Source organism: Saccopteryx bilineata, chromosome 3, assembly GCF_036850765.1.
Source record: "Saccopteryx bilineata isolate mSacBil1 chromosome 3, mSacBil1_pri_phased_curated, whole genome shotgun sequence".
Classification (NCBI taxonomy): domain Eukaryota; kingdom Metazoa; phylum Chordata; class Mammalia; order Chiroptera; family Emballonuridae; genus Saccopteryx; species Saccopteryx bilineata.
In genome coordinates, this window is record NC_089492.1 from 192383292 (window position 1) to 192407749 (window position 24458).

The window sequence follows — 24458 nt, forward strand, 5'->3', positions numbered from 1 at the left end:
ACCTCTAGGTCAAATCTTAATACAGTGGTCCGCAAGAGTTAGCCAGGTTCTTCTGCTATGCTATTTTGTCACACTGAATATTATGCCAAAGAAGGGGACATGATATGGCCAAATTCAGAATGTCAATTATTCATTATCTTTTTTAGTCTAATGATATTCTTTGTTGTTCAGTCTTGTATGACAGATACTTTATCAAGTGCCTATTGTATGATATGTACTTAATGTGAATAGTGCTGAAGAAACCAATTTATATCTACATACTGATTAAAACAAATATATCAATCCACATTTAACCAATGTTCCAATAAGAAGATCCTTGCTTATTCACTTAAGTATATCTCAACTTCTTTATTTAGAAACATTAGTCACTTATTATGTTACTTTGAGTTCCTTAAATGTTCATAGTGGGGTCCAATGGACAGAAAATATTCCATAATACTTATGTGATTGTGAACTTGTAAGTACAGAGCCTGGTCCTCAAATTCCGTATTTGCAAAAATGTGAACATGAATAATCACATCTACATGGAAAGGCAATATAGTAGTTAAGAGCATGGATGCTGGAACTAGAGTTCTTGAGAGACAGTTCTGGCTCTTTCTAGCTCTGTAAGGCTAGGAATGTCATTTTTATCCCTCTAGCCACAGCCTCCTCATCTGTAAAACAAGGATAATAATACTTATACTCATAAAGATGTTGTGAGAATTAAGTTATTACATAGAAAGCACTTACAATAGTGCCCGACACCTAGCAAGAACTAACGTTAGCAATTCCAATCATTATTTTTAACTCCCTTATTATTTATTTGATTGCTGGGGTGACAGAATATTAATGAAAGAGCATATAATAAAATCTGGCCCAAATCTACAAATGTAGATTTCTTTTACTACAGAAATTATTCTGTATTTCAGACTATACATTAAGACCACTTCATGGATACAAATAAGTGAGACAATGATTATCTCCTACCTATGGCAGGTAGTGAAAGGAAATGGAGTACTAAGGGTTAGGCTAGAAAACTGATTTTTTAAATAGTCCTTAACCATTTAAAATTTTAACTGTTTAAAATTGTGTGTGTGTGTGATGAGTTTGTAATAGACAGTGGTAAAAGATTAGAAAAGTATGGGGGTAAAAGGACACCCTGGTAAGTTAAAATTATAATATTTTATCAAGCATTTGGGAAAATTAATTTTTAAAAAGCACAAATCCTTACTGTCATATAGAGTTTAAGGCAGCATAATAAAGTAGAAAGTAAGATTCTTTATATTTTAAAACATGAAAAACTTAAAAATAATTATCATTCAGGGAAAAAAACCCTCACATGTAACAAATTAAAACCAGTCAGAATTCCTTATACTAGAGCCTTAACTTATCCTGGGCTCTGTCGGACCCACATATGCATATAACAATAGGTTCAAGTCAACGTCAGGAAACAGTGGAATTTTAAGAATTGAGAATAAATGTTCCAAGTATATTACACTGACAAAATGCATATGATATTACCAATAGCACAGATACTGAACTGTTTTCATCAACATTATTTATACTGAAAATGAAGATTAATAAAATTTTTTTAATAGAGTTGAAGCAATTCCAAATATACATACAAAACCACTAAAACAGAAGGGCCAAAATCTTTGAGTTCAGAGTCAAAACTGTACAATCTACATACTATACAAATTTGCTATATCTACCTGTATTTCTTAAATTTACCTTATTTCATCTTCAACCTACCAAAATAAATTCCAAATTAAATTAAGAAAAACAATGACAATTTTATTATTTTATAATGAATTAAGACATCAATTATTTTACTTTCAATTAAAAAATCCAAATGATTAAATCTTTCAGCATCTTTTTGATGAATTGTAGTATATTATTCTTGTGATATATACTTACAAGATGCAGTATGATGATTCTTTTTGGTATCGTCTGTATTTCACAGAAAACTTAAAGCATGTTTTCTCTAAAAAATATTTTTAAATTACTGAAGGCCTAAATTTTAATACACTTATAAAAATCACAGAATAATTTTTATTTATAATGAAGTTATTTTTTCTAGACTTTATATCATCAGTTCACTCTTATAACAGAGAATCAATTTAAGTAACACCACCAAAATGGAATGACAAGACAATCTATTACATATCAATTTCTTTGATATGTCATAATGTATCTCATTAGTACAACATGATCCATTTCAGTGAAATTCTCAATAAACTGCTAATAATTAGTCCTTTATATTGACATTATTATTCTAAGGTGTGACAGATGATGCTCTCTTGATTGCTTCAGAAGTCAAACAAACATGTGCTCTGAAGAAAAGGGTTGACTTCATCTATAATCTAGTCACAAATGGAGAGCATGCCATCAGATCCTTTGGCTTTTATAACAGTCCCTTTGGAAATTAATTGATGATTGGTCCCTCAGCATTCTAACCAGCAGAAATCACTACCTATATAGTTTGTGCCAACGTCCTTGACTTTTTCACTTCCGTTGTTTTGTTTATCACACCATATAGTGATGGTAGTCTTATCTTATCCATATTTTTGCTGTAAACATTGAGAAATATACCAAAGACAACTAACAAACCAGACCATATGTACCTGAGAAAGAGATACAAAAAGAGATTAATATCTTTTATGTTAAATATATACAGAAATAAGGTATTTTACAAAATATTAAATGTAGTTCATTTGAATTTTGATAGTAGAAAATTCAAAGTCCAACTCCTACCAAAAGTATACTTAAAGCATGGATTTATAAATCTGGCAATGGCCATCTTGCAAATAAAATATAGCCATCCAACTAGTTATCCCAGTGGGGCAGAATATACAGAAATAAAAAGGGGCATATCCAGAGAAAGGGGAAGGCAAAGATTACTCATAATTGTACCTATTATATGCAGAAAGAGAAACCAACTTATAGAAAACAAACAATATATGGGTGGAAATTAATTTATACATGATAATCTGTTTGAATTTTCTCAATTCCTACCCATGGTAAGTTTAAATGATGCTAATTTCAAACACATCTTAACAGTAAAGAAAATAGTAAAGGTTTTCACAAAAAGCCACAAATTAAATCATTAGGGCACAAGTGATGGAATATTTCTCTACTTCACTCCTTTGTGAGAAAAGGCAGCAAATAAACCATCCATTTAAAATATATAAATAAAATTTACATATTTGCACTAGGACAAGGGGGACTGAATCCCTTTATCTCTACACATCACTCACATTCATTTATACTGCAAACAGGATCATATCAGCTCTGGGACTCTGGTTAGAAAATTTAAGTATATAAAATGATTTAATCAAAATAATTACACATATTTCTAAAACAGTGATCTATATATAAATGAATTAGGGGTAGAGATGCAAAATATGCTTTATAAAGAATTAAAGCTGTTTAAGAGAAAATGTGAGACAAAGTATCTAAAAGTAGAGAAACATGTTGAATTAGAAAGTACTTACTGAAATGTGAATGGTTTAGCAAAGAATATAAATGAAAGTACAATGGTCATTGCTTTTCTTCCTGTTGTCACTGTAAAGAGAAAAGGTTAGTTTAGGATGTACCTACTCTCTTGGAAATAATTCTGGAAATCATTCATTGAACAGATATTTACAAAGCCTACTATGTGCCAGGATCTATACAATGTGCAAGGAAACAATGGAAGCAAAAACCAAATAAAAAGTCACGGTTGCTGTTACTATGGAGTTTACAGTCTAATAGGGGCACAGACATTAACTATTACAAAGAAATGTTAAAGCACAACTGTAATAAATACTTGGTGTAAGCCATGACTAAATAGAGACATATCATCCCTTAGACTAGAGACTTACTTAGTTTGGCAGGAAAAAAAAGGTTTTCCCAGAGAAGATGTGATTAGGTGTAGCAGAGTTTATTCTTGAAAAGTAGCAATCTAATATCAAGAGTCATCTCTGGATAAGACTGTGAGTATTCCTTACAACCCTCACTGTCTGTCTTAAGTTTTACTTATCCTTGAAGTTATTACTTTGAAACCTGTCCTAAGGCCTGCAACCATTCTCTCTTGCCCCACCCAGTAGAGACAGGAAAGCTGCATATATCCATTATAGCTTTCCCCTAACTTTGAATTATCAGTTGCTATCTCCCCACTAGACGGTGTGCTTTACGTAGTTCCTCGTCTTAGTCATCCTTATATTCCCAAGACTCCTGGCATTTAATGTTCAATGCATGAATGAAGAAACACAAAAATGAAAAAATTATTTTGGAAACGTGTGTCAGAACCTCATTCCCCAAACCTGTCTTTCCTTTTACTTTAGTGAAAGGGCCCCTATTTTTAATTGGACATGCCTTTCAACCTCTCCTTCAGCTAGGGCAATCATGTAATTAGGTTTTGGCCGATTAAAATGTGAGCAGAAGTGCTGTTTCTGGAAAGTGATTTCTAGGACATTTCCATAAGAGAAAGGTGTGTGTTTCATCCTCTCTCCGTCACACTGCCTGGCATGAAGATGAAAATGGCAGAGCAAATAGAAGGAGCTCCGATTCCTGCTGAGCACAGACACCCCAAGAGCTCGAGGCTATACAGCACATGGGGTCAGAACACAGGTCTGGAGCCAGGCAGACTACCTCAGCAGGAATAATGCAACTCACAAGCTGGTTGACTAGGGCAAGTCATTTAACCTCCCATGCCTCAGTTCACTCGTTTGTAAAATGGAACAATAATAGTGAGTATTTTGTAGGATTACTTAAAAATTAAGATAAATAATATACATAAAACACATAAAATAGTGTCTGGTTCTTATTAGCTATAATTATTTTTACCACCTCTAGATTCCTTTAACCAGCCTGCACCTTCAAGATAAGAAGCACATTTCCCATTTCTTTATACTGACCACAGGGCTCAATCAATGCATACCAACTGACATAAAACCTTTCTTAAACAGTCATTATCTTACAAGAAAAACTGACACCCAAGCTAAGTATATGAATTTTTAATCTTGACAGTGTGAAAACTGAAAGATTAGTGATACGGCCTAATCTACAATCAAAGTCCCTCTATTTATACCAATAGGGATGTAAATTTTAAAAAAGAGAGTCATCATATCTGAGCAAATAAAGAGAACAGTCAGAAAGCAAATATACTTTTACAAAGAGAATCTGTTCATTTGTTTAATTTACTCTGTGGAATTAAAGTAAGCATTCCCCTGAAGCTACAAAAAATTAAATCAGATAAATGACTAATGTGTACATACATTAGGGAAGCAAATTCTACAGATCTTTACTGGAAATAATCAAGTTCAATCAGCAATGACACAAAAGAGAGAAATGAAGCCCAGCGAAGAGGAGAGACTTACTCTCCAGGTCACAAGTCATTAATGTCAGAGCTGGGACTGGGCTCCACCCTTTGGGTCATGGCAAGCCAGCGCTCTTCCACTGGTTCCAGTCCTGGCTTCCGGGCTCCCTCCATGTGGGAGACGCCCAGAGCACTGCTCATCTGCGCTGTGCACTTGGCAAGCAACCCAAGGAGTCATCTGTTTCCCTCATTAGGCCTCATTTGCAGCCCCTCACTCTTCCAAAGTGGAACAAATACAAAGTCCATTCCGTTAAAGTGAGAGAAAAGTACCCACACAGAGCAGGCACCTAATTATAGTGAAAAGAGATGTCCTGGAAAGTGTACAAAAGAAAATTCCAAAGAGCTTTGTTCAAAATACATCTGTCACACTTTAAGTTCAACCAAACTGGAATTTTCAGTTATAAATGAAAGTATATAAAGGTACTATTATTTTATGAAGATATTCATCCATTATACTTTTTAATAAAAAGTTCTTTCAATGTATTTAAAAGTTACTATTCAGATAAATGTATATGTTTGATTAAATGCCATTTTCTTTAGAATGTTAAAAAAATACCATAAATCAAGAAATAAATTGGTGAAAATAACAATTTTCTTTTTAATAAAGTGTAGATGCTGCTCATACCATTTGGAAAAAAACATCAGAGAAAATTTAAATGCTTATTTCATAATCTAGGCAAGTATATCATTCCTACCTGTTACAGCAAGAAGCGCACCAAAATTTTTAATCAAAGCCAGAACAAAGGAGATTCCAAAATACCCAGTAAGGGAAAAAAGGAAAGCATAACCGTAGGTCCGAATTAGATCCTGCAACGTATCAAAAAGTCTGTCAGAAAAATGCAAAACAAACCCTGAGGTGTTATAAATGAAACAGAACAACAGATTTTAATCAACTTCTTGAGCAATAAGCCATTCAACAGTGCAGTGAAGCAAAGACTCTTATTTATTTCTGATTTAATGGGAAATTTAAAATTCACAACTTCTACATCATGAATAGCTTTAGCATTAACTTATAGGGTAGAGAAAGGTTAAAATAAATTTAAATATAAATCATTTCATTTCTGAAATAATTCCTGATCTGCATATAAGAATTATCTAATTACACAAAAATGGTCTTTTAAATAAGGGGAATTAGAAATACAGAGAAAACTATTTAATGGAGGATGTTTATTTTTTAAAATATGATTAGTGTTTACCTTTGAACAAAATGTTACTGCAGGGCCTAATCCACTAGTGCATGTCAATCCCAATAAAATGTACAAAAACCCGATAGAATACGAATACAAAACCTAGATAAAAATAAAGTGAAAAAATTTCATATCAAACCAAAGGAAGAAAATAAAGGATTTTCAGTATATAGCTCAATTAATTTCTATTCAATTAAATTTGTAGAATGAACCATTTTTAAAGTAACATCACTGTTTCAATATGACTTAACTTTCTGGAAATGATGGTTTGTCCTAACTTTATAAATCTATGCCTTATTTTATGTGCAACATAACACAGAGGTTCTGATGCTTTTGTATATCGTTACATAATTATTCATTTTTTTGCATGGCTTAATTACTGAATTCTAACTAGATTTTACTTTTGGGATTCAAAAACATACACAAACAAAACAAAAAAACTTTATAGCTACTTATTAAACATGAAAAAGCCCAAATATTAAGTTTGCAAAGACATTAAAATATAACAAAAATAAGCAATATATTGCATACTTATTGTTTAATTTCCCAACTTTCCTACCAATCTTTGTATCTCAGTTTATTACACTCTTCATAAGCAGAATCAGAATCAAACTTAAATACTTGCTATGTGCCAAATTACTGTGCTAATAATGCTCTACATGGATTATTCCATTTGTTTATCAAACCAACTTGTGATTTAAGAACTTTTAATTATCATTTCTCAATTTGCATATGAAGAAAATAAAACTGAGACTCTAGAGCTATTGTCATTTTCTCCAAATAAGAAAGGGAGTAAAGCTAGGATCTGAACTGGAGCTATCTTACTAGATATAGCCTATGGTCTTAACCACTGTACAGGGGTCCCCGAGTTATGACACAGTTCCATTTCTATGACAGTGATATAACCCAAATTTTGGTGTACTCTGAAACACACTCTAGCCTAACACAAACAGAACACTTGAGCTTTTAACAGTCCAAAATGGCATAGGTAAGTGTACTGGGGGCGCCAACTCCCTCACTCATCCTCCGAGTTACTGCGTATTTTTCTGCCGCGTGCAGCCAAACTAGTTTGCCCATGTAGTCTGTAAGTACAATGCTGATGGTGTAAGCCAAAACACTCACGTCTCAATTTTTAAAAAGTTTTTGTGGGACTGAGTGTCATAAACTTGAAGTGTTGCATGTTGAGACTGTCATAACTGTGGGACACCCTGTACTACTTTAACTTTCTAATTACCTACGCTTCCTTAATTCTTTTATCTTTACCTTGTTTAGAAAGAGTGATAATGATCAAGAAAACTCTGACCAAGATTAAAGTTCCTGTGTCCCTAAGTAAGAACTATTTCCACTGACCCACAGAAAAGGCCCATCCAATACATATCCTTAATGCAGTCTGCTCTGTCTGGCAAGGTGGCTGGCTACAAAATTGACATAAATAAATACATAATAATTTTTCTATGTACAAATACCAATCAGGTAGAAGATATATTGGAAGAAAAGGCATTATTTGCAATAACAATGGTAAAAAGATAAAACACCTAAAAATAACTTCAAAAGAAATATGCTGGTTTTATATGGAGAAAACTTTAAAATCTAAGGGACATTTTAAAAAGAACACTTGAATAAAAGAAAAGTCATACCTTATTCTTGGATTGAAAGAATCAAGGGTATAGATGCCATTCTCCCTAATTTAATTTATAATTCAATGCCATACCAATCACAATACCAATGGGATTTCTAGTTTATTTGGGGATATGAACACCCAAAAATAACTACTGGTAGTAATATTCTGAAAAACAAAAGGAACAATGGTGGCTAGTCCTAACATGATAAAGCTGCTGTCATCATATGGTTCTGGTGCAGAAATAAATTCAAAAGAATACAATTCTGGACCTTATTTTAGAATATGAAGTAACAAAAAAGGCACTTAAACTGTAAAAGTGAATTATTCAATAAATGATACTGAGGTAGTGAGTAGCCATATGGAAGAAAAATGTTAAAGTTTTGGGTGGATCAAAGATTAATAAAAAAAGAAAATCATAAGCAACATAAGTAAAATTCTTACATCTTAGTGTCAGGAAGCCCTTTTCAGTCATAATACATAGCCAGAAGCCATGAAGGAAAAGGTAACCTGGACCACATTAAAAAAAAATTATATATATATATATATATACATATACACAGACACACATACACATATGTATATATGTATATATATGTATATATATCTAAATGGAAAATAATATCAAATTCAAAGCTAGGATAAAAATGATGCATCAAAAAGATTTTTTTTAATAAGTAAAAGTATAAATCATTGAGGAAAAACATCAAATACCATCCAATAAGCTATTAGCAGCTATAGTAATATTTTTACTTTTTACTTTCCTGTGGTTTGAATTTAGTTTTATGAAAATAAACTAGTTTAAAAATGCAATCCAAGTCTTCAATACCATAACATTATATAAAATTAAGTTTATCACCATTTTGAATCTGTCTTATGTGAAGAAAAAAAACACTAAAATGTTTACCATTTCCGAATTAGAGGCATTATGCAGTTTCATTGCCTTCTCTTGAACATTTCCTATGACAGCATCTGCACACAGTGCCAGAGAAATAAGGATCACACCTTTAAGAAAGCACAAGGAAAAACAACCTCCTTATTTAAGCCTACGAGTGATAGGCAAGGGCAGATCTTAATCACATTTGTTCCGTAAAGCCATATTTTTATCCACAACCCGCTGCAACAGGCACATAGGTCACATAGGTGATGTTATTAAAAAAAGGTAGCTAACACTAATAAACTGCATTAGTGCTATCGCATTATCTGTTTCACTATTATGCTAAATATGTAATAGTTCTACTTTTAATTTAGATTATATGCTTGCAAGGAATACTGTATTAAATAAGTATAGAAGAAATTCTTAGAAGATTTACTGAGATAGATGGTTAATCAATTAATTAAACAATCAGATGAAAAGGGAAGTCATAAAAAATTATCTTATTAAAACGCTGAATTTAAAACCCATATACATGCATGCAGTTGCCAAGGTCGTTTCTTTTAGGAGGGGTCCTAAGTAAAATTCTGCACTTTCATTTTTGTTTAAACTACACTTTCAAACACATTCTTTGTGATTTCCCAAGTTATTTTGGTTAAAAAGTATAAAACATATGTATATACATATATACACATACATATATATACACACATATACGTATGCACACATATACAAGAATTTAAAAAATTACTACACCAAAAACCTGGGAACTTCTGAAAGAATAAGGGTACAGAATCCTTTCATGTTTTTATGACAACTCCAATTTTTAATTTCTTCCATCCACATGTAATTTAATAGTGATTTTACTGACTTGTTAACCAAATGGTTTCAATTTACTTAGTTTTTACAAAAACTTTCTTTAAACTCAGTTTTGAATACTTCAAGTAAATATTTAATTATTGCATAATTGTAACAGGTACAACTGGCATAAACAAATCCAGAAATCAACCTCCTCATGCAAAACTGCAAGTCTCTGGAAAGGGAGGCTCTCCAGAGCAAGTGTTTAGGACACTGGTCACCAGTCATGGTGCTTTATGGAAGGAGTAAAGAACAGTCTTTGTTATATCCGTGACTGAAGAAATTTCTTTTTCTTTTTTATTTTTTTTAATGAAAAGAATTAAAGAGAGCAGAAAACATATATACACTTAAATGAGAATTTTCAAGTTTTCTTATTTATTTTTCAAAATTACTTTTTATCATCTAACTTCAGTATTACCTAATCATGCATTTTTTATTCACCAAACTTGATTCTGAATGTTCTTGTTTCAAATATCAAACCTGTTCTCAAAAGAAAGACATGGTATTACTGAAGATCCTGAAAACAATGGCCTAGCACCTAAAAGGCTATTCATAGACATTCCAAAAATATTCTGAACAATGGCAATAACATAAAATATTTTTTGGAAATACCTGAATTCATCCTAAGGGAAATATTTTAAAGTGGATATTTATTTGAATAAGTAAATCTGAGTAAGTAAATATTCCTTTACACATTCAAAGTTTTAATTCTATTTTAATCATTTTAGCAGGTAATCTAATCTCCTTTATATAATATATTCTAATAGATGAGGGACTGTGATAAGTGCTCATTAACAATTCTTAATGATAAAGTATGGTTAGGTTTTAATTCTCTTAAAAAGCCTTTCCATGGAACTCAAGATAGTTAGCACTTAAGCTATAGTGAGACGTTACAGAACCATCTCTTTCCATCATTATCATCAGCTCACCACCCCATCACCCCCACCAAGTGCAGGTACTTTCACACCCATTAGTTTATCGACTCATTCTATCCTTTCACTATCTGTATGTGAGGCAAATTCTCATCATTATCTCTGGGTAACTGAAACACAAAGGGAAGTGGCAATTTGGTTATGGTTATATTTTTAAGCGATTCAAACAATTTGAAACCATGTCTAATAAGAAATTCTGTGCCTTGTCTAAAACTGCCTTTTCATTAAGTAGAAGAGTCAGTTCCCTCAGTTTCCAAATGTGATCTTCCTTTTAGATTTCTGGACATGAAAACAAATGTTCCTGAAAAATCTAAACCATGTTAGAAACACAGCAACAAAACTTTCTCAGAGTCAAATTCACTGAAGTAAGGATCTCTTCCACTCTAAATGATCCAGGGTGAAAGAACAGACATAAGAGGTTCTACCAGATCATCTGGTTCTTAAAGGGCTCCTCCAAAAGCATGAACTGGATCCATTTAAATCCCTTAACTTAGCCTGATTAACCAGGTTAGTAAGAAACGTTGACTAACAACTGTTAAGAATAGTAAGCTGTTGTAAACAATTTTATGTAATACTTTTTCCTCACAAATAATTATACTTACTATACTATGTACTACATGTAGAAATATATATATGTAGTAATATATACACACACACACACACACACACACATACACACAATTTTTACCTTTTCTGTTCTCTTGAGTTCCTTTGAAGAGCTAGATATTTTAAATACTAATTTTGACAGGTCGGAGATAGGGAAATAGGAATGATACTATATAAAATAATCTTATGAGTTAAACTCAATAGTTAAGAATGACTATATGTAGATATAAACAATATATAGATATATATATAAACAAATTCTCCATAAGTTCTTAGAATGAAAACAAGATTTCAACACATTTTTTATTCTTATTTTATGTTTTTTCTTAAGTGAGAAGCAAGGAGGCAGAGAAACAGTCTACTACATGTGCCCCAACCAAGATCCACCTGGAAAACTCCTTTTGGGGAGATACTCTGCCCATCTGGGGCCGTTGCTTGGCAACCAAGCTACTGTAGCACCTGAGGCGAGGCCATATTATTTATTTCTAACATGCTATATCTATTCTGCTTGTGAAAAATATCTAAACTTAATTTACAAAACTCCATTTGGCACATTATTTATGGTGGAAACTTTAAACATATTAAGGTGATGATCATATTTTTATTACCCGATTTAATTTTAATTAATTTTTTTTTTCATTTTTCTGAAGCTGGAAACAGGGAGAGATAGTCAAGACAGACTCCCGCATGCGCCCAACCAGGATCCACCAGGCACGCCCACCAGGGGGCCACGCTCTGCCCACCAAGGGGTGATGCTCTGCCCAACCTGGGCGTCGCCATGTTGCGACCAGAGCCACTCTAGCGCCTGAGGCAGAGGCCACAGAGCCATCCCCAGCGCCCGGGCCATCCTTGCTCCAATGGAGCCTTGGCTGCGGGAGGGGAAGAGAGAGACAGAGAGGAAAGCACGGCAGAGGGGTGGAGAAGCAAATGGGTGCTTCTCCTGTGTGCCCTGGCCGGGAATCGAACCCGGGTCCTCCGCATGCTAGGCCGACGCTCTACCGCTGAGCCAACCGGCCAGGGCTTTAATTAATTTTTTTAATTAATTTTTATTTTTTATTTTTTACAGAGACAGAGAGAGAGAGACTCAGAGAGAGGGATAGACAGGGACAGACAGGAATGGAGAGATGAGAAGCATCAATCATTATTAGTTTTTCATTCCGCATTGTGACACCTTAGTTGTTCACTGATTGCTTTCTCATATGTGCCTTGACCGCAGGCCTTCAGCAGACTGAGTAACCCCTTGCTCAAGCCAGTGACCCTGGGTCCAAGCTGGTAAGCTTTTTGCTCAAACCAGATGAGCCCGCGCTCAAGCTGGCAACCTCGGGGTCTCGAACCTGGGTCCTCGGCATCCCAGTCCAATGCTCTATCCACTGCGCCACCGCCTGGTCAGGTGCACCCAATTTAATTTTAAAGCATAGGATATCTTTCCCTCTTCAGCTAAGACAATGACAAGTAAATGGGCAAGTTTCAATAAAAAATTACTGGGATTTCCTATAATTCATGTATATATTTCTAATTCAGCCCATAAGAAATTAATTGATCATGTACTTGATAACAAAAGATTTTAACTGGGCAAACAGCTTTCTGTTTTGTCAAAATACATTTGTACTAGAAACAACTGTAATATTTCCAGAGTTGTAATACTTTTACTACATTTTATTTGAAAAGTCTGAAAGCTTTATGTTAGATGTGAGAATTATAGATGTCACACCATCATTTAAAATCCTTAGGAAACTGTAAAAATTCTTACTGTAAACCATACTAGTACAAAATCTAGGGTGATGATAAAATTCCTTACCTGTTAGGTTGAAATTTGGTGCAATTGTGCTGTCAGCAAGGGTAAACCACACCAGACCCAGGCTCATGCATACTGCAGCCGATACATCCGCAATATTGTAACGTTTTCCTGTGTAACGTTTAAGTGTAAGTCAGCCTCACAGTGGAAAGACCCACTCAGCCCAAGTAGATCAGAGGTCTGCTTTTTACAGCCAATGCCAAAAATATAGAAAGGCAAGGCATAAGTCACAGAACGGCTTCTGAAAATCAAGTTGTCAGTGAGCACCAATTTCTTTCTAAGTAGATATGAGATTCTATTTTATTTGGCATAGTGGTGAGTAAATGTGTACATTTAGAAAGTTTGTGGAAATTAATGCCTTTTTCATTATGTATAAGGCTATAAATTTTCTTAGTTTGTAAGTTCACGAAGTACCCAGAGTAAATGTTTAAGTTTGCAAATATCATAATCAAATAACTTCTTGGATGAGGATCAACTTATTTTAATATGTACACATTTAAATAATGAAACTATGTAGTGTAACTTTTTGGAAGTATTGTAAGGAAATATTATATATTATACATGCTCAGTCAGTTATGATGTTAAGTGTGATTTTAAATAGGAATTGGTATCATTTTTTTCTGTGATAAGTTTTCCTGAAATTATATGTAAAGTTGTTGACAGACATACTTTCATTAAAAGACTTTTCTGGGAAGGCATCTAATGCATAAAATAAAGTCAGGCTGTATAAAAACATTAGTGGTATAGAAACACTTGATTATCAAAATGAATATTCCTCATGACAGTTATACAAACAACAACTTGTTTTGCCACTTGCTGCTATCACTACCTCCTCTTTTACTGCTGTTTCTACATAGCCTGTACCTTGATTGGGGCTCTCAGGAATCAAGAAACCAGCAAATTGGTAAAAGAGCACTTCTGCTCAGGTCAAGCTTTACTTCAATATAATTGTCCACTTGCATAAAGACAGTACAGAGCAAAGGCCTGTAAAGTACATGAACGAAGGAACTGAAAAAGGGAGCTTTCCAGGTACCTAGGTTCTTCTGAGCTAGGCCTTTGAGGTGTGAATACAGTATTTCTAGAAATTTACCTAAGTAGATTCCAGATTAAAAGAACAAAATACTATTTTCATTCTATCTGAGTTCAAATGACTGATTTCAATCTGAGCTGAAATGACTGATTTCAGATACTAAGGTAGACCACAGAACTATTAGTATTTTTATAATACCTTATATTTATAAGCTATCACTCAGAATTGTTACATATCTAGAATGTTCATTAAATTAACCAAAGTTGAATATTTTTCCTAATGCTAGATGCTATATCATATCCTACTAGTTTCAAACAGTATGAAAATATATCATTACTATACCTTGAATAAAAACTCCTCCTAGCATAACGGGAATCAACTTGCAGCACTTGAAGATGACTTGGGTAGGATAATTCAGGTAGCCCAAAGAAGTGTTTGATAACCCCATAGTACCCACAGTTAGAAAAGCTATTACCATGTAGGTTTTTCCTGGTATTCTGTAAAAGATAATTTTTAAAATCTTCATTTTGGGACTAATTAATACTTGTTAGATAATGTGTTTACAATGTGTAAATGTCTACTTACTTTTTATTTCTGTTTAATATTTCTAGAAGTATTCATAAAAATACCACTATTTTAAAGTTATAACATTTACTTATGTAAAAGAATATTGTTTAAAAATGATTCATCCTTAATCAATCTTAAGTAAGAATCCCTAACTGTTTGAAAGAATGGTATACTAGAGTTACTTAGATTCTTACTATAGGTATTAGGTATAAAAACTTATCTTGACTAAATTTAGAAAAAATAATTAAAAAATTGGCCTCTATAATGGTAAAAAGCACCTTAACTAATTTTTAACTTCCAAATTTTTCTGTTTTTTAATGTTTCTATCTAGCATTAAAAAAACATATCCATCCATGCCTCTAAGAGTAACCTCAGCAGAATTTCTCTAAAAATAGTACGTTTAAAATTCTGGACATAATATTTATTACTATAATATATTATGATTCATCTCCAACTCTTTATTTGGTAAAATGATAAAACATTCAACTTTCCAATGATTCTCTCCTTATGATCACAAATCATCTACTTTTTGAGTTCTATTTTGATTTCCTAAAGGAAACTCTTAATTTGGCATCTTCAGAATTTTGTGGTCATTGTGAGCATATGCTCACTTTAACTAGATATTTAATGGTCTAAAATAATAACCTTGTACATTAGTGTGACTAATACAGGAAGCACTGTTAACATAATTCCATTACGTTGTCCCCTTAGATCTAGTTTGTATTTTGGGATTTGTGTTCATGTTTAATTCAAGGAACAAAGTTCTTTCAGATTCTTCATACGGCTACACATAAGGCAAAAAATTTACTGTAAAAATTCAATTAGAATGCATCATTTTCCACTTACATTTCAATTCTGAAGTCTTTCCTACTGAACTACTAATACAGTGGTCAACATTTAAAATCCACATAGAAATAATTTGGCATGCCCAAATGCGTCAATGTATACAAACACTGATTTTTATGTTGTTCATGGGGTTTAAAACCCTCAGTGGATAGATATTAGCAGGGAAGGAGGACAGCTTCATTTCTCCAGGTGAGGAAAGATGCCACATTAGTCAGTGGCCAGAAAATAAAACATTCAAGCCAGAAAAATCACAAGGAATGATAATTAGAAAAGCAGCGCAGTACAGGTAGAAAAAAAACAGCCTAAACCCCAGGTAACCTAAATTCAAAAGGCTCCAACTCTGAGAGCAACCTGCTCTTTGATCTCATGAAAATCCCAGTACTTCTCTAGGTCTCTGTTTTCTCATGAGGAAATGAAGAAGTGAGAGTTCATCATCTTGCCTCTAGGTACATTCTTCTACGCAATACCTTCACTTAGGTTTAAATACAACAAATGATGCTATCTTTAAATATGTATGGCCACGTGGTTTAAAGGGTAGGGTACACATGGCTCGGGGCCCACTCTCCATCTCATTTGGGTAGTTAAGCAGGAGGTCTATCTTTTTAAAAATGTAACATTGAGGCGATGCAGTGTCTTTTTCACTTTTCATTTAATGAAGACAGTATTAGATTCTTTTACTTCAGAAGCAACGAAGGTCCAGCAGTTTAAAACAGATATGAATCATCAGGGTCCTTACATATATTAAGATTTTTCGAGAGGGAGAGAGATGAGAAGCATCAACTTGTAGTTGCTTCAGTTTAGTTGTTCAATGATTGCTTCTCATACATGCCTTCACTGGGGGGCGGGCTGAGGAGGGCTCAGGCTGAGCCAGTGGCCCTTTGCTCAAGCCAGTGACCTTGGGGTTCAAGCCAGTGACCTTTGGGTACCAACGGTCAGAACTTTATATATTAGTCTTAACAGATTTTATATATATAATTATTTTCTATCAGCTATGGCTTATAGAGTTTCAGGACATGAAAATAATGAAGATACCATTAGATTCAAATATTTTTAATATCACTGCTATAACAATTTATTAGCAATATAGAGAGGTTAAGAGGTAAAATTAGTTCCATGAAGAAACACTGGAGTTACAGACTTAAATATTTATTTCTTTTCTTTTTTAAGTGAGAGGAGGGGAGATACACAGACTCCTGCATGTGCCCCGACCAGGACGACACGACAACCCGTCTGGGGCCGATGCTCTGTCCAGATTTAAACATTTAAAACTTTATAGTTATCGTCATACAAACATCAAAAACATTTATGCAAGTAATAAAAGCTGTGAAAATTTTTATTTTTACTGAAGGATTAACATTTTTATCAATGAAGACAGTATCATCAGTGCAGTATTAGAGCTCCTTGTTACATTTAAAACTGCCAAATATGTACCTAACACATTCACATATAAATTTTAAAAACCATTATAAAAACAAGTACTGATATTTCATTTCACTACTTTGTAGTAGCACTCAATTTTTCAGTAATCATACCTATTTAAGTGAAATTTATAAAAACACGCTTGTACATCTGAATATTTTCTTATTTCAAGATTTATTACAAGTTGAGCCTAACTACATTTGTTATTTGATAACTTACACTTTGAGATTACTTTTTTCAATGTAGAATGAAAATATTGTATTTAATATTTTACTAAGTTGATTATACTGACAAAATGTTTGGGTATTAGATATGCTTTATTAATGGGAAACAGACATTTCATGTATAATATCCTCTGTGTACCCAAAAAGCACAACAAAAAATGTAACAACTACTAGTAAACTTAACAGTCAAAAAGAAATAAAAACCACATACCTTCTTCTTTTGTCCTGAATAAGCTGAAGTTCTATTAGGCCAAATATGGAGTAAAAGGCAAACTGTACTAAAGTAAGGTACCAGCCATAGGACTTAAAACCCTCCACTGAAAATATTAATTCCTGTCAAAAAATACACGAATACTGTTAAAGTTCAAGAGGCAGGCCAATTTCCTCACAATAATAAATTCCTATAACTACAACATTTAAAAAAACACTCAAATCATGAAACTTCTAAAGAGGTATATAGAAGCTAGAAAGCCTTTCCAAAGAGTTGACACTAGATATCCAGGTATAAAAATCACGTGAAAAATGAAAAAAGGTGAGGGATAACTATGAAACAACATTATTCTATGCTTTTTAAGAAAAGATTAACATTTTATTTAAGAATTGCACCCAAAATGAAAAAGGTAACTGACTCAAGAGCTGATTTACTACTCAAAAAGCTTACTTCATGAGAAGTCTATGATCTCAGGCCTGTTTTTCTACAGAACTATAATCAATTGAATGTCAAATCACCTTAATGTCGTTCTTTGGGGAAGACCTGTGCTACAAATTTCATCAAAATTCTCAGTGACGAGGAGATGACTGACTAAACATTTACATTAATTCTGAATAAAATATTCTCAAGTTATTAAGAGGTGTTCAATAAAGTTATCTTGCTTAATTAAAAAAGGCAAACTTTTCCCACATATATACAGGGGTTGGTTTACAATTGTTGGTATGGAAAACAATACAATCAATAATAAATAGAACAATAAACTATCTTTCACACACTTACAACTATAATCTCACTTTTGCCCACCTCTGTATTTCTCAACAGTAAATAAATAAATTTTAAAAAGAGGAGATATATAAATTTCTTTTAAAAGAAAAACTAAATATAGCCTCTAAACAGACTCTTAACTAGATCTTATACATTCAGGATATTATATAACTCCTTAAGTTTAGATTTCATGTTAATATGCAAAGTATTTAGGATTTTTCCGGTTTATAAACTATAAAACATAAAAATAACTTTACTGAGTATCTTGGTATTCAGATTATATATATAACTAACTTCATTGTAAAACTTCAACATTTTCTTTAAATTATGTTAACATGCAATAATGTGTTAGTGGCAAAGTCAGTTTTCACAAAGTGATACTGATGTTATAAATGTAATTATAGTGACTTATTTAACTTTAAAAGAAATTTTGCACATATTAGTTATAAATTAAAATCTGATATAATAAAACAAATTTAATAAAATTTGTAAATTTCTAATTCATTTTCCTTTGTAATAACTAATTTTGTTACCAAGCTATTTGGTAAGAATAATATTTTAGAAGAAAAAAAATGTTTTTTGGGAAGAATTCTAACTTTTGATAAAATTTACTTTTTTTTATCTTTTCACCATGATGTCTAAATTTTAATACTATTTTTTAGTGAGAAAATCAATTATAAATATTAAGATTTTTAATTCACATTGTTTTACACTAATACTCCTCATAGCAGCATTTTTATAAGCTATGGACTAGTCACAAATCACCTCTCTGTATTGTTTATATTTCATTTCTGTAAGACAATGAAAAAGAGTATCATAATTAAGCTTATGCTGATTAATATACAGAATATCAGAAATATCTGTGTTTGAAAAAAATGTATCACTTTATTTTTATGAATTATAAAATGTTATTTCATGTTAGGAAGTTGTATAAAAAAGCCAAGTTGGTAATGGCTGAAAATGTTCACTAATGAAATGAACATTAATAATATTAGTGCATTCTAACACTATTTACATTAGCCTGGATCCTTCCAGCTAGCCCATGTCTTTGTGGGTCAAATGCATACAACTATGCCATAATACAATGCAAATGTGAGACAGATTCTAGCAATGTTATAAATGTTTTGCAAAAAAATTATAAAATATAAAGTTCTGGTAAAGTTAGAATAGAAAAAGAAACAAAAATGAAAACATAATAGGTGCTTCAAAAAAAAAGAGTAATTCAATAATCACAGAATTAAAGAGATACCCTTGGAAAACTACAAAACATCTTGATATGGTTTTGCAAAAATGACCTGTGATTAAGCTCCAAGAATCAAGAATGGCTTTTGTGCTCTCAATTTTATTGAAGAATTATGTTCCAAAATATCAATCACTACTTGAATCATTGACTTTTAAAAACTAATACTTGCTTGCAATTATTATCTACATTTTGTTAAATATTTCAATTTTTTTTCGTAATTTTGTTAAGATTGTCTTTGCTCCGTTTCATCATTTAAAATACTGAATTCTAAAATTGTGTCTTGTTTTCAGCAGACTTACTTTTAAGAAGTTCTTTTCTAGACTGAAAACTTTATATTTGTGAATAAACCAGTAACTCATAAAGAGAAATATCTTGAACAAAACTATTAAGTGCTCTTATTGACCTTGTTATAAAATTTACCATAAACAAGTAACTATTTTTTACCTGTAAATATCCATAAATGAGGTAAAATACAAAAACTCCAGCCACACATATGAAAAACTGAGTAAGTTTGTTAAATCTGCTGAGATTTATGCCAAGAACTACAATGTCATCTGTTGACTTGATGTGTGGTGACATTGTCTGGGTTTTCGATGGGACAGTTATAGAAATATATTTCCTGGAGTTGTGGAACTTGAGATCCATTGTTCTTATTTTGCCACATTCAGTGGTTTCAAAGTTATTTTTGTTGGTTTCCTCTCCTTTGTTCAGTATTTCTTTTGCTTGCTAAGTCCTAAATAAGAAAATAAGCAATTTAAGCAAAATATGAGTTATCATAAAGTTATATGCTCCAAGTAATATTTCAAATCACACATTAAAATTATACAGGTAAGTCTCATTGTCTCTGGGTATTAATATATTAATTCCCCTATTCAAGTATCCAATCAACCAAAAGAATGTCAACTCTCCAATGTATCTTTACCTGATAAATACCAATACACCATTAAACACGCAGACCAAAAGCTAATCTCATAATCTCATATTTATTTCATCAAAGAAGTAAACATGCTTTTTTTATATGTATTACGGACATAATTTTTAAAGCCCATAATAATTTATGCACAACATCTTCAACATTAATGTGGATCCTTATTTGCAAAAGGGTAAAGAACCGACGCTCCTCTGAATACTTAGACAAATGTAAAATATATTTGCTAATGACATTTTAAAATAAATTCAAACAACTGTAAATTACTTAAAAGTTAGATTTATCAGAGACTACTGAATGGGTAATATGTTTTAGCAATATCATCTCAGGTAAAAAAAAAAATGTTTTCTTACTTTGGAGAAAATAATTTTAATTTAAAATGTTTTTGGGGTGTTGTTGTTCAATGTATAAAGTTTCAGCTAAACAAAATGAATAAGTTCTAGAGCTCTGCCACTAAACATAGTTCCTATAATTAAAAATACAGTGCTGTGCGCTTAAACATTTAAGAGGGTAGATCTCATGTTAAATGATCTTAAACACAGTCACATACATACAACACACACAAAAGGGGACACAAAGAAACTTTTGGAGGTGATAGATATGTTTATTACCTTGATTACGGTGATGGTATCACAGGTGTATGCATATGTCCAAACTCATCAAACTGTATGTATTAAACGGGCAGTTTTATGTATCAATTATACCTCAATAAAGCTGTTTAAAAACAAAAGAAGAAAGTCTTTGGAATTGTAAAAAGCTGGGAAATATATAATTTTTTGTTAGTTTTTAAAAAGAAATGCAGGCTCCATATATGACACCATTGATTTTTCTTTGGATTTATATAGGTGAGGCAAAAGTAATTTTACAGTTATTCAAGTGGAAAATAATAACTAATAAAAATAATACAAGAATAAAGTGTTTCCCATATGCACAACTGTAAACTTAACAAAAGTATAACATGTTAAAAAGGGCTCTACTGCATTTTAGTAATTCTAGTTAATCAATAGTATTCCTCCTCTTTTCAATGCTTTGCCATTTCTCGCAAACCTGCTGGCAATTTTTGAGCCACAGATCTGCACAGCACATGCAGTTAAATCCCTTTAGCACTGTTACTTCTTGGACTTAGCCCAAATTTTGACATCGCTACTGAAATTTCCACAAAGCATCTAAAGTGAACATAGAAATAAATTCATTTCCTCTGTTTACTTCAGCCACTGACACCAGAAAACTTGCCTTTTAATGCCCTGCATTTAGAATGAAGTTTTATTAATCAGAACATCACTGGTTAGATCATGTGATTGGTGAAGGAAGACCTTGTGAGCTCTGACACCCAGTAACTGTGATCCTAAACATTTGCCATATCCCTTTCACTTGAGACATTAATGATGTAATTAGCCAAACTTTAAAGAAATTAGGTAAATGTCCCTGTGGTACAGGGAAAAAATATCAAGCACAAAATTAAAATTAGTTTTCAAATAAATGATTAACATTTTGCTTTGCTTTTCAGTTCACAGTAACTCTTGAAATTTAGGACTACAAAAATCCACAGCTGTGAATCACTGCCTGAGGCCTCTTACTAAAGACAACACAGATATTTAACTTGTTACCTGAAGGTACAAATACTGCTAAAACTGAATAAAATGGTTGCATTTTTAGCACATAGTAAAATTTTAAAATTATAAATAACTGGTGATAATGTTGATTTACAATGACCTGCTAAAGTCAAAATTATTTCAGTAAATTTTTTAACCTAGTCTTTTCCAACCTTTAGAAGAAAAGTCTCCCACAACAGAAGGGCAGAATATAAGGAAATTATGTCACTTCAGTGTGAGTAATCTGAAAAATGCTTGATTTTGTGTTTTGTCACACTCATTGTTACAAATAAAAGAATCTTGCTATTCTATTTAAGTTAACTAGACTATAGCTATTAATCATGATCTACAGGGTTATGATGATAAATCTGAGAATAACAAAATTCTGTCTCAATTCTTTGTATATACTTCATTGCCCAAAGTGCACAAAACTGTGTGCTAGTTTTGAAGGTTACTTTTTTTTCCTCAAGGGAGATAGCTAAATTTAGGATTTAATCCACACTGTATATATATTAAGAAATTTAAGTACAAATACACTTATCTAAATTATTTTCAAATGCCGCAATATTTCTCTTCCAAGTTCCAAACTCCCCCAATTCACTTAGAAAATGTTTATCCAAAAATCAATTCTTGGCATACTGTAGAAATGAATTATGCCCAACACTAAAAAACAAACAAAACAACCCTGTTATCACACCAAATCATCCGGCCTTCATTCAGTATAATTAAATATATATATCATGGAAAGAATTAAGCGGCAAAAACTTGGAGGAATCAGTTTAACTTCTAGTGGAAATTTATGACACGCGTTTAATAACCTGGTAAGAACAATCACCGTGCATTGGAAACCAAACGTACCGAAGAGTACCCTACTTAACGCGGAACCCAGAGGAGCTCTGAACTAAAACGCAGTCGTGGGGAAACCAGGCGGCTGGCATTTCTCTAGGGGTCTATAGGACGCCCCCTGGAAGTAGCCGCAGACGCGCGAGTGCACAGGCCCCGCAGGAGGGAGTTCCGCCAGCCGGAGGGCGGAGAGGGGGCAAAGAGCAGCAGCTGCCACTCCTCAGAAACCACGACAGAAGGTTTCCGTTTTTTAAGAAAGGAAGTCACCCGCACTCTCAGCCTGAACCTCAGCCTGTCCTCGCACGCTCCGCACCGAGGAGCAGAGGCTCTCTGAGGAGCGGGGGGTCTGGGTCCCCACACAGGCGACAGGCCTGGGCGGCACGTCCACGCTGCTGTGTCACCTGGAAGGGTGACCCCATCCTGGGTGGCGACAGCCAAAGGAAGCGTCTCCTTTCCCCCTCCCCAGGTCCGTCGCCATCACCTCCTGCTTCTCCCCTTCTCCGCCGGCTCCTTCACTTTCCGCCACTGCCGCAGCCTCTTTGCAAGTTTCTCGCTTTGCCCGCTCTCGTGCGCCACTTCCGCCTGTGTGTCACCGCGCGCGTGCGCACTTCCACGGCCCGCCTCCTGGCAGGCCTCTGGCCGCCGGCGGGTAGGGGGACCTCTCGCGCATGCGCACTCTCCCAAGCGTGAGAAGAGTGCAGCCGAGATGGGTCCGACGGCGCGAGGACTGCGCTCCTTGACCACCGAAAAAGTTCGTGAGGGCGGTGATCGCCGATTGGGTGGAGTATTCTCATCTTCCAATTGGTGCTCTGCTTGTTCCTGGGTCCCAGCCTCTGAGCCTCTTTCGCCTGCTGCTTTATGGTGGCCTGGGACTGCTCGGCTCCCCCAGCCCCGTGGGCGCCCACGCAGGGGGAGACATCCATGTCAAAGGCCCTGTGCTGAAATTTGAGAACGCGGCCACGTGGACAAAGTTGAACCGTATTTAGAAACTCTTGAGGTTCCCTCTTCCCTGTGCGTGATCCTGAGATGGGGCGAAATCACCTTACCTTTCTCGGCTTCCATGCTCTTGCCAGACTCTCCCCTGCTCTCTGGTGCAAGTGGACTGAAGGAACACTTGAATTGGGTTATGACGTTATAATTCAACTTGTAGCTACCGCAATCCAGGTCTTTGCAACAAGCAATGCTGGTGGCCAGCATTGTTTTGACAGCGTCACTTCTCAGAATGTAAACCCTGCAGCTTGACCAGCCATCAAACTCCTAAACATTTACCCTGGGTTTAAGGATACATTTACAATAACCGAATGTAATGATGTCAGAATCCAAGATGGGATAGGTGATGAGGTAACACTAAAATGATAGGGAAGGCAAAGATTGCTATAACAAAGCAGGAACATTTTTGAGTGCATGCTTTGGATACCCAGAAAGGAATGAGTTGAATTAGTATGTTAGAATTTAGTCAGTTACGTAAAGCTGTAAAAATGTTCACAGACATTTTACAGAAAGAGCATTTGTGTTTTGTATTGGGTATTAGGGTTTCCACTGAGGCAGGGCAGATATTTCCCCTTTTAAGTGGTAGGTGGGT

The 24458-nt window shown here is 33.9% G+C and overlaps 1 protein-coding gene across 3 annotated transcripts; it reads right to left on the reverse strand.

Annotated features, from left to right (window-relative positions):
- Nucleotides 1-328: 328 nt before the first annotated feature.
- Nucleotides 329-23494, reverse strand: SLC35B3 (solute carrier family 35 member B3). Of its 3 annotated transcripts, none has more exons than XM_066268461.1 (11): nt 23358-23494; nt 21053-21155; nt 19958-20246; nt 17506-17627; nt 14581-14735; nt 13212-13319; nt 9051-9148; nt 6535-6627; nt 6034-6145; nt 3474-3543; nt 329-2603 (listed from the first exon to the last, which is right to left on the reverse strand). In XM_066268461.1, exons 3-11 carry the CDS (start codon nt 20156-20158, stop codon nt 2453-2455), a joined length of 1110 nt encoding a protein of 369 aa, XP_066124558.1. In that variant the 5' UTR covers nt 20159-20246; nt 21053-21155; nt 23358-23494; the 3' UTR covers nt 329-2452. The 3 variants fall into 3 exon arrangements, with proteins under 3 accessions (XP_066124558.1, XP_066124560.1, XP_066124559.1); XM_066268463.1 differs by having other exon boundaries at nt 23278-23456; XM_066268462.1 differs by lacking the exon at nt 23358-23494 and adding an exon at nt 22892-23271.
- Between the last annotated feature and the right edge of the window lie 964 nt (nt 23495-24458).

Excerpts from the sequence above, each read along its gene's own strand:
- SLC35B3 (XM_066268461.1), bottom strand. The coding sequence starts at position 20,158 with ATGGATCTCAAGTTCCACAACTCCAGGAAATATATTTCTATAACTGTC. Across the intron at positions 13,320-14,580 it reads AGGAGGAGTTTTTATTCAAG|GAAAACGTTACAATATTGCG; the intron begins GTATAGTAATGA and ends AACGTTACACAG. Across the intron at positions 6,628-9,050 it reads ATGCCTCTAATTCGGAAATG|GTTTTGTATTCGTATTCTAT; the intron begins GTAAACATTTTA and ends ATTTTTATCTAG.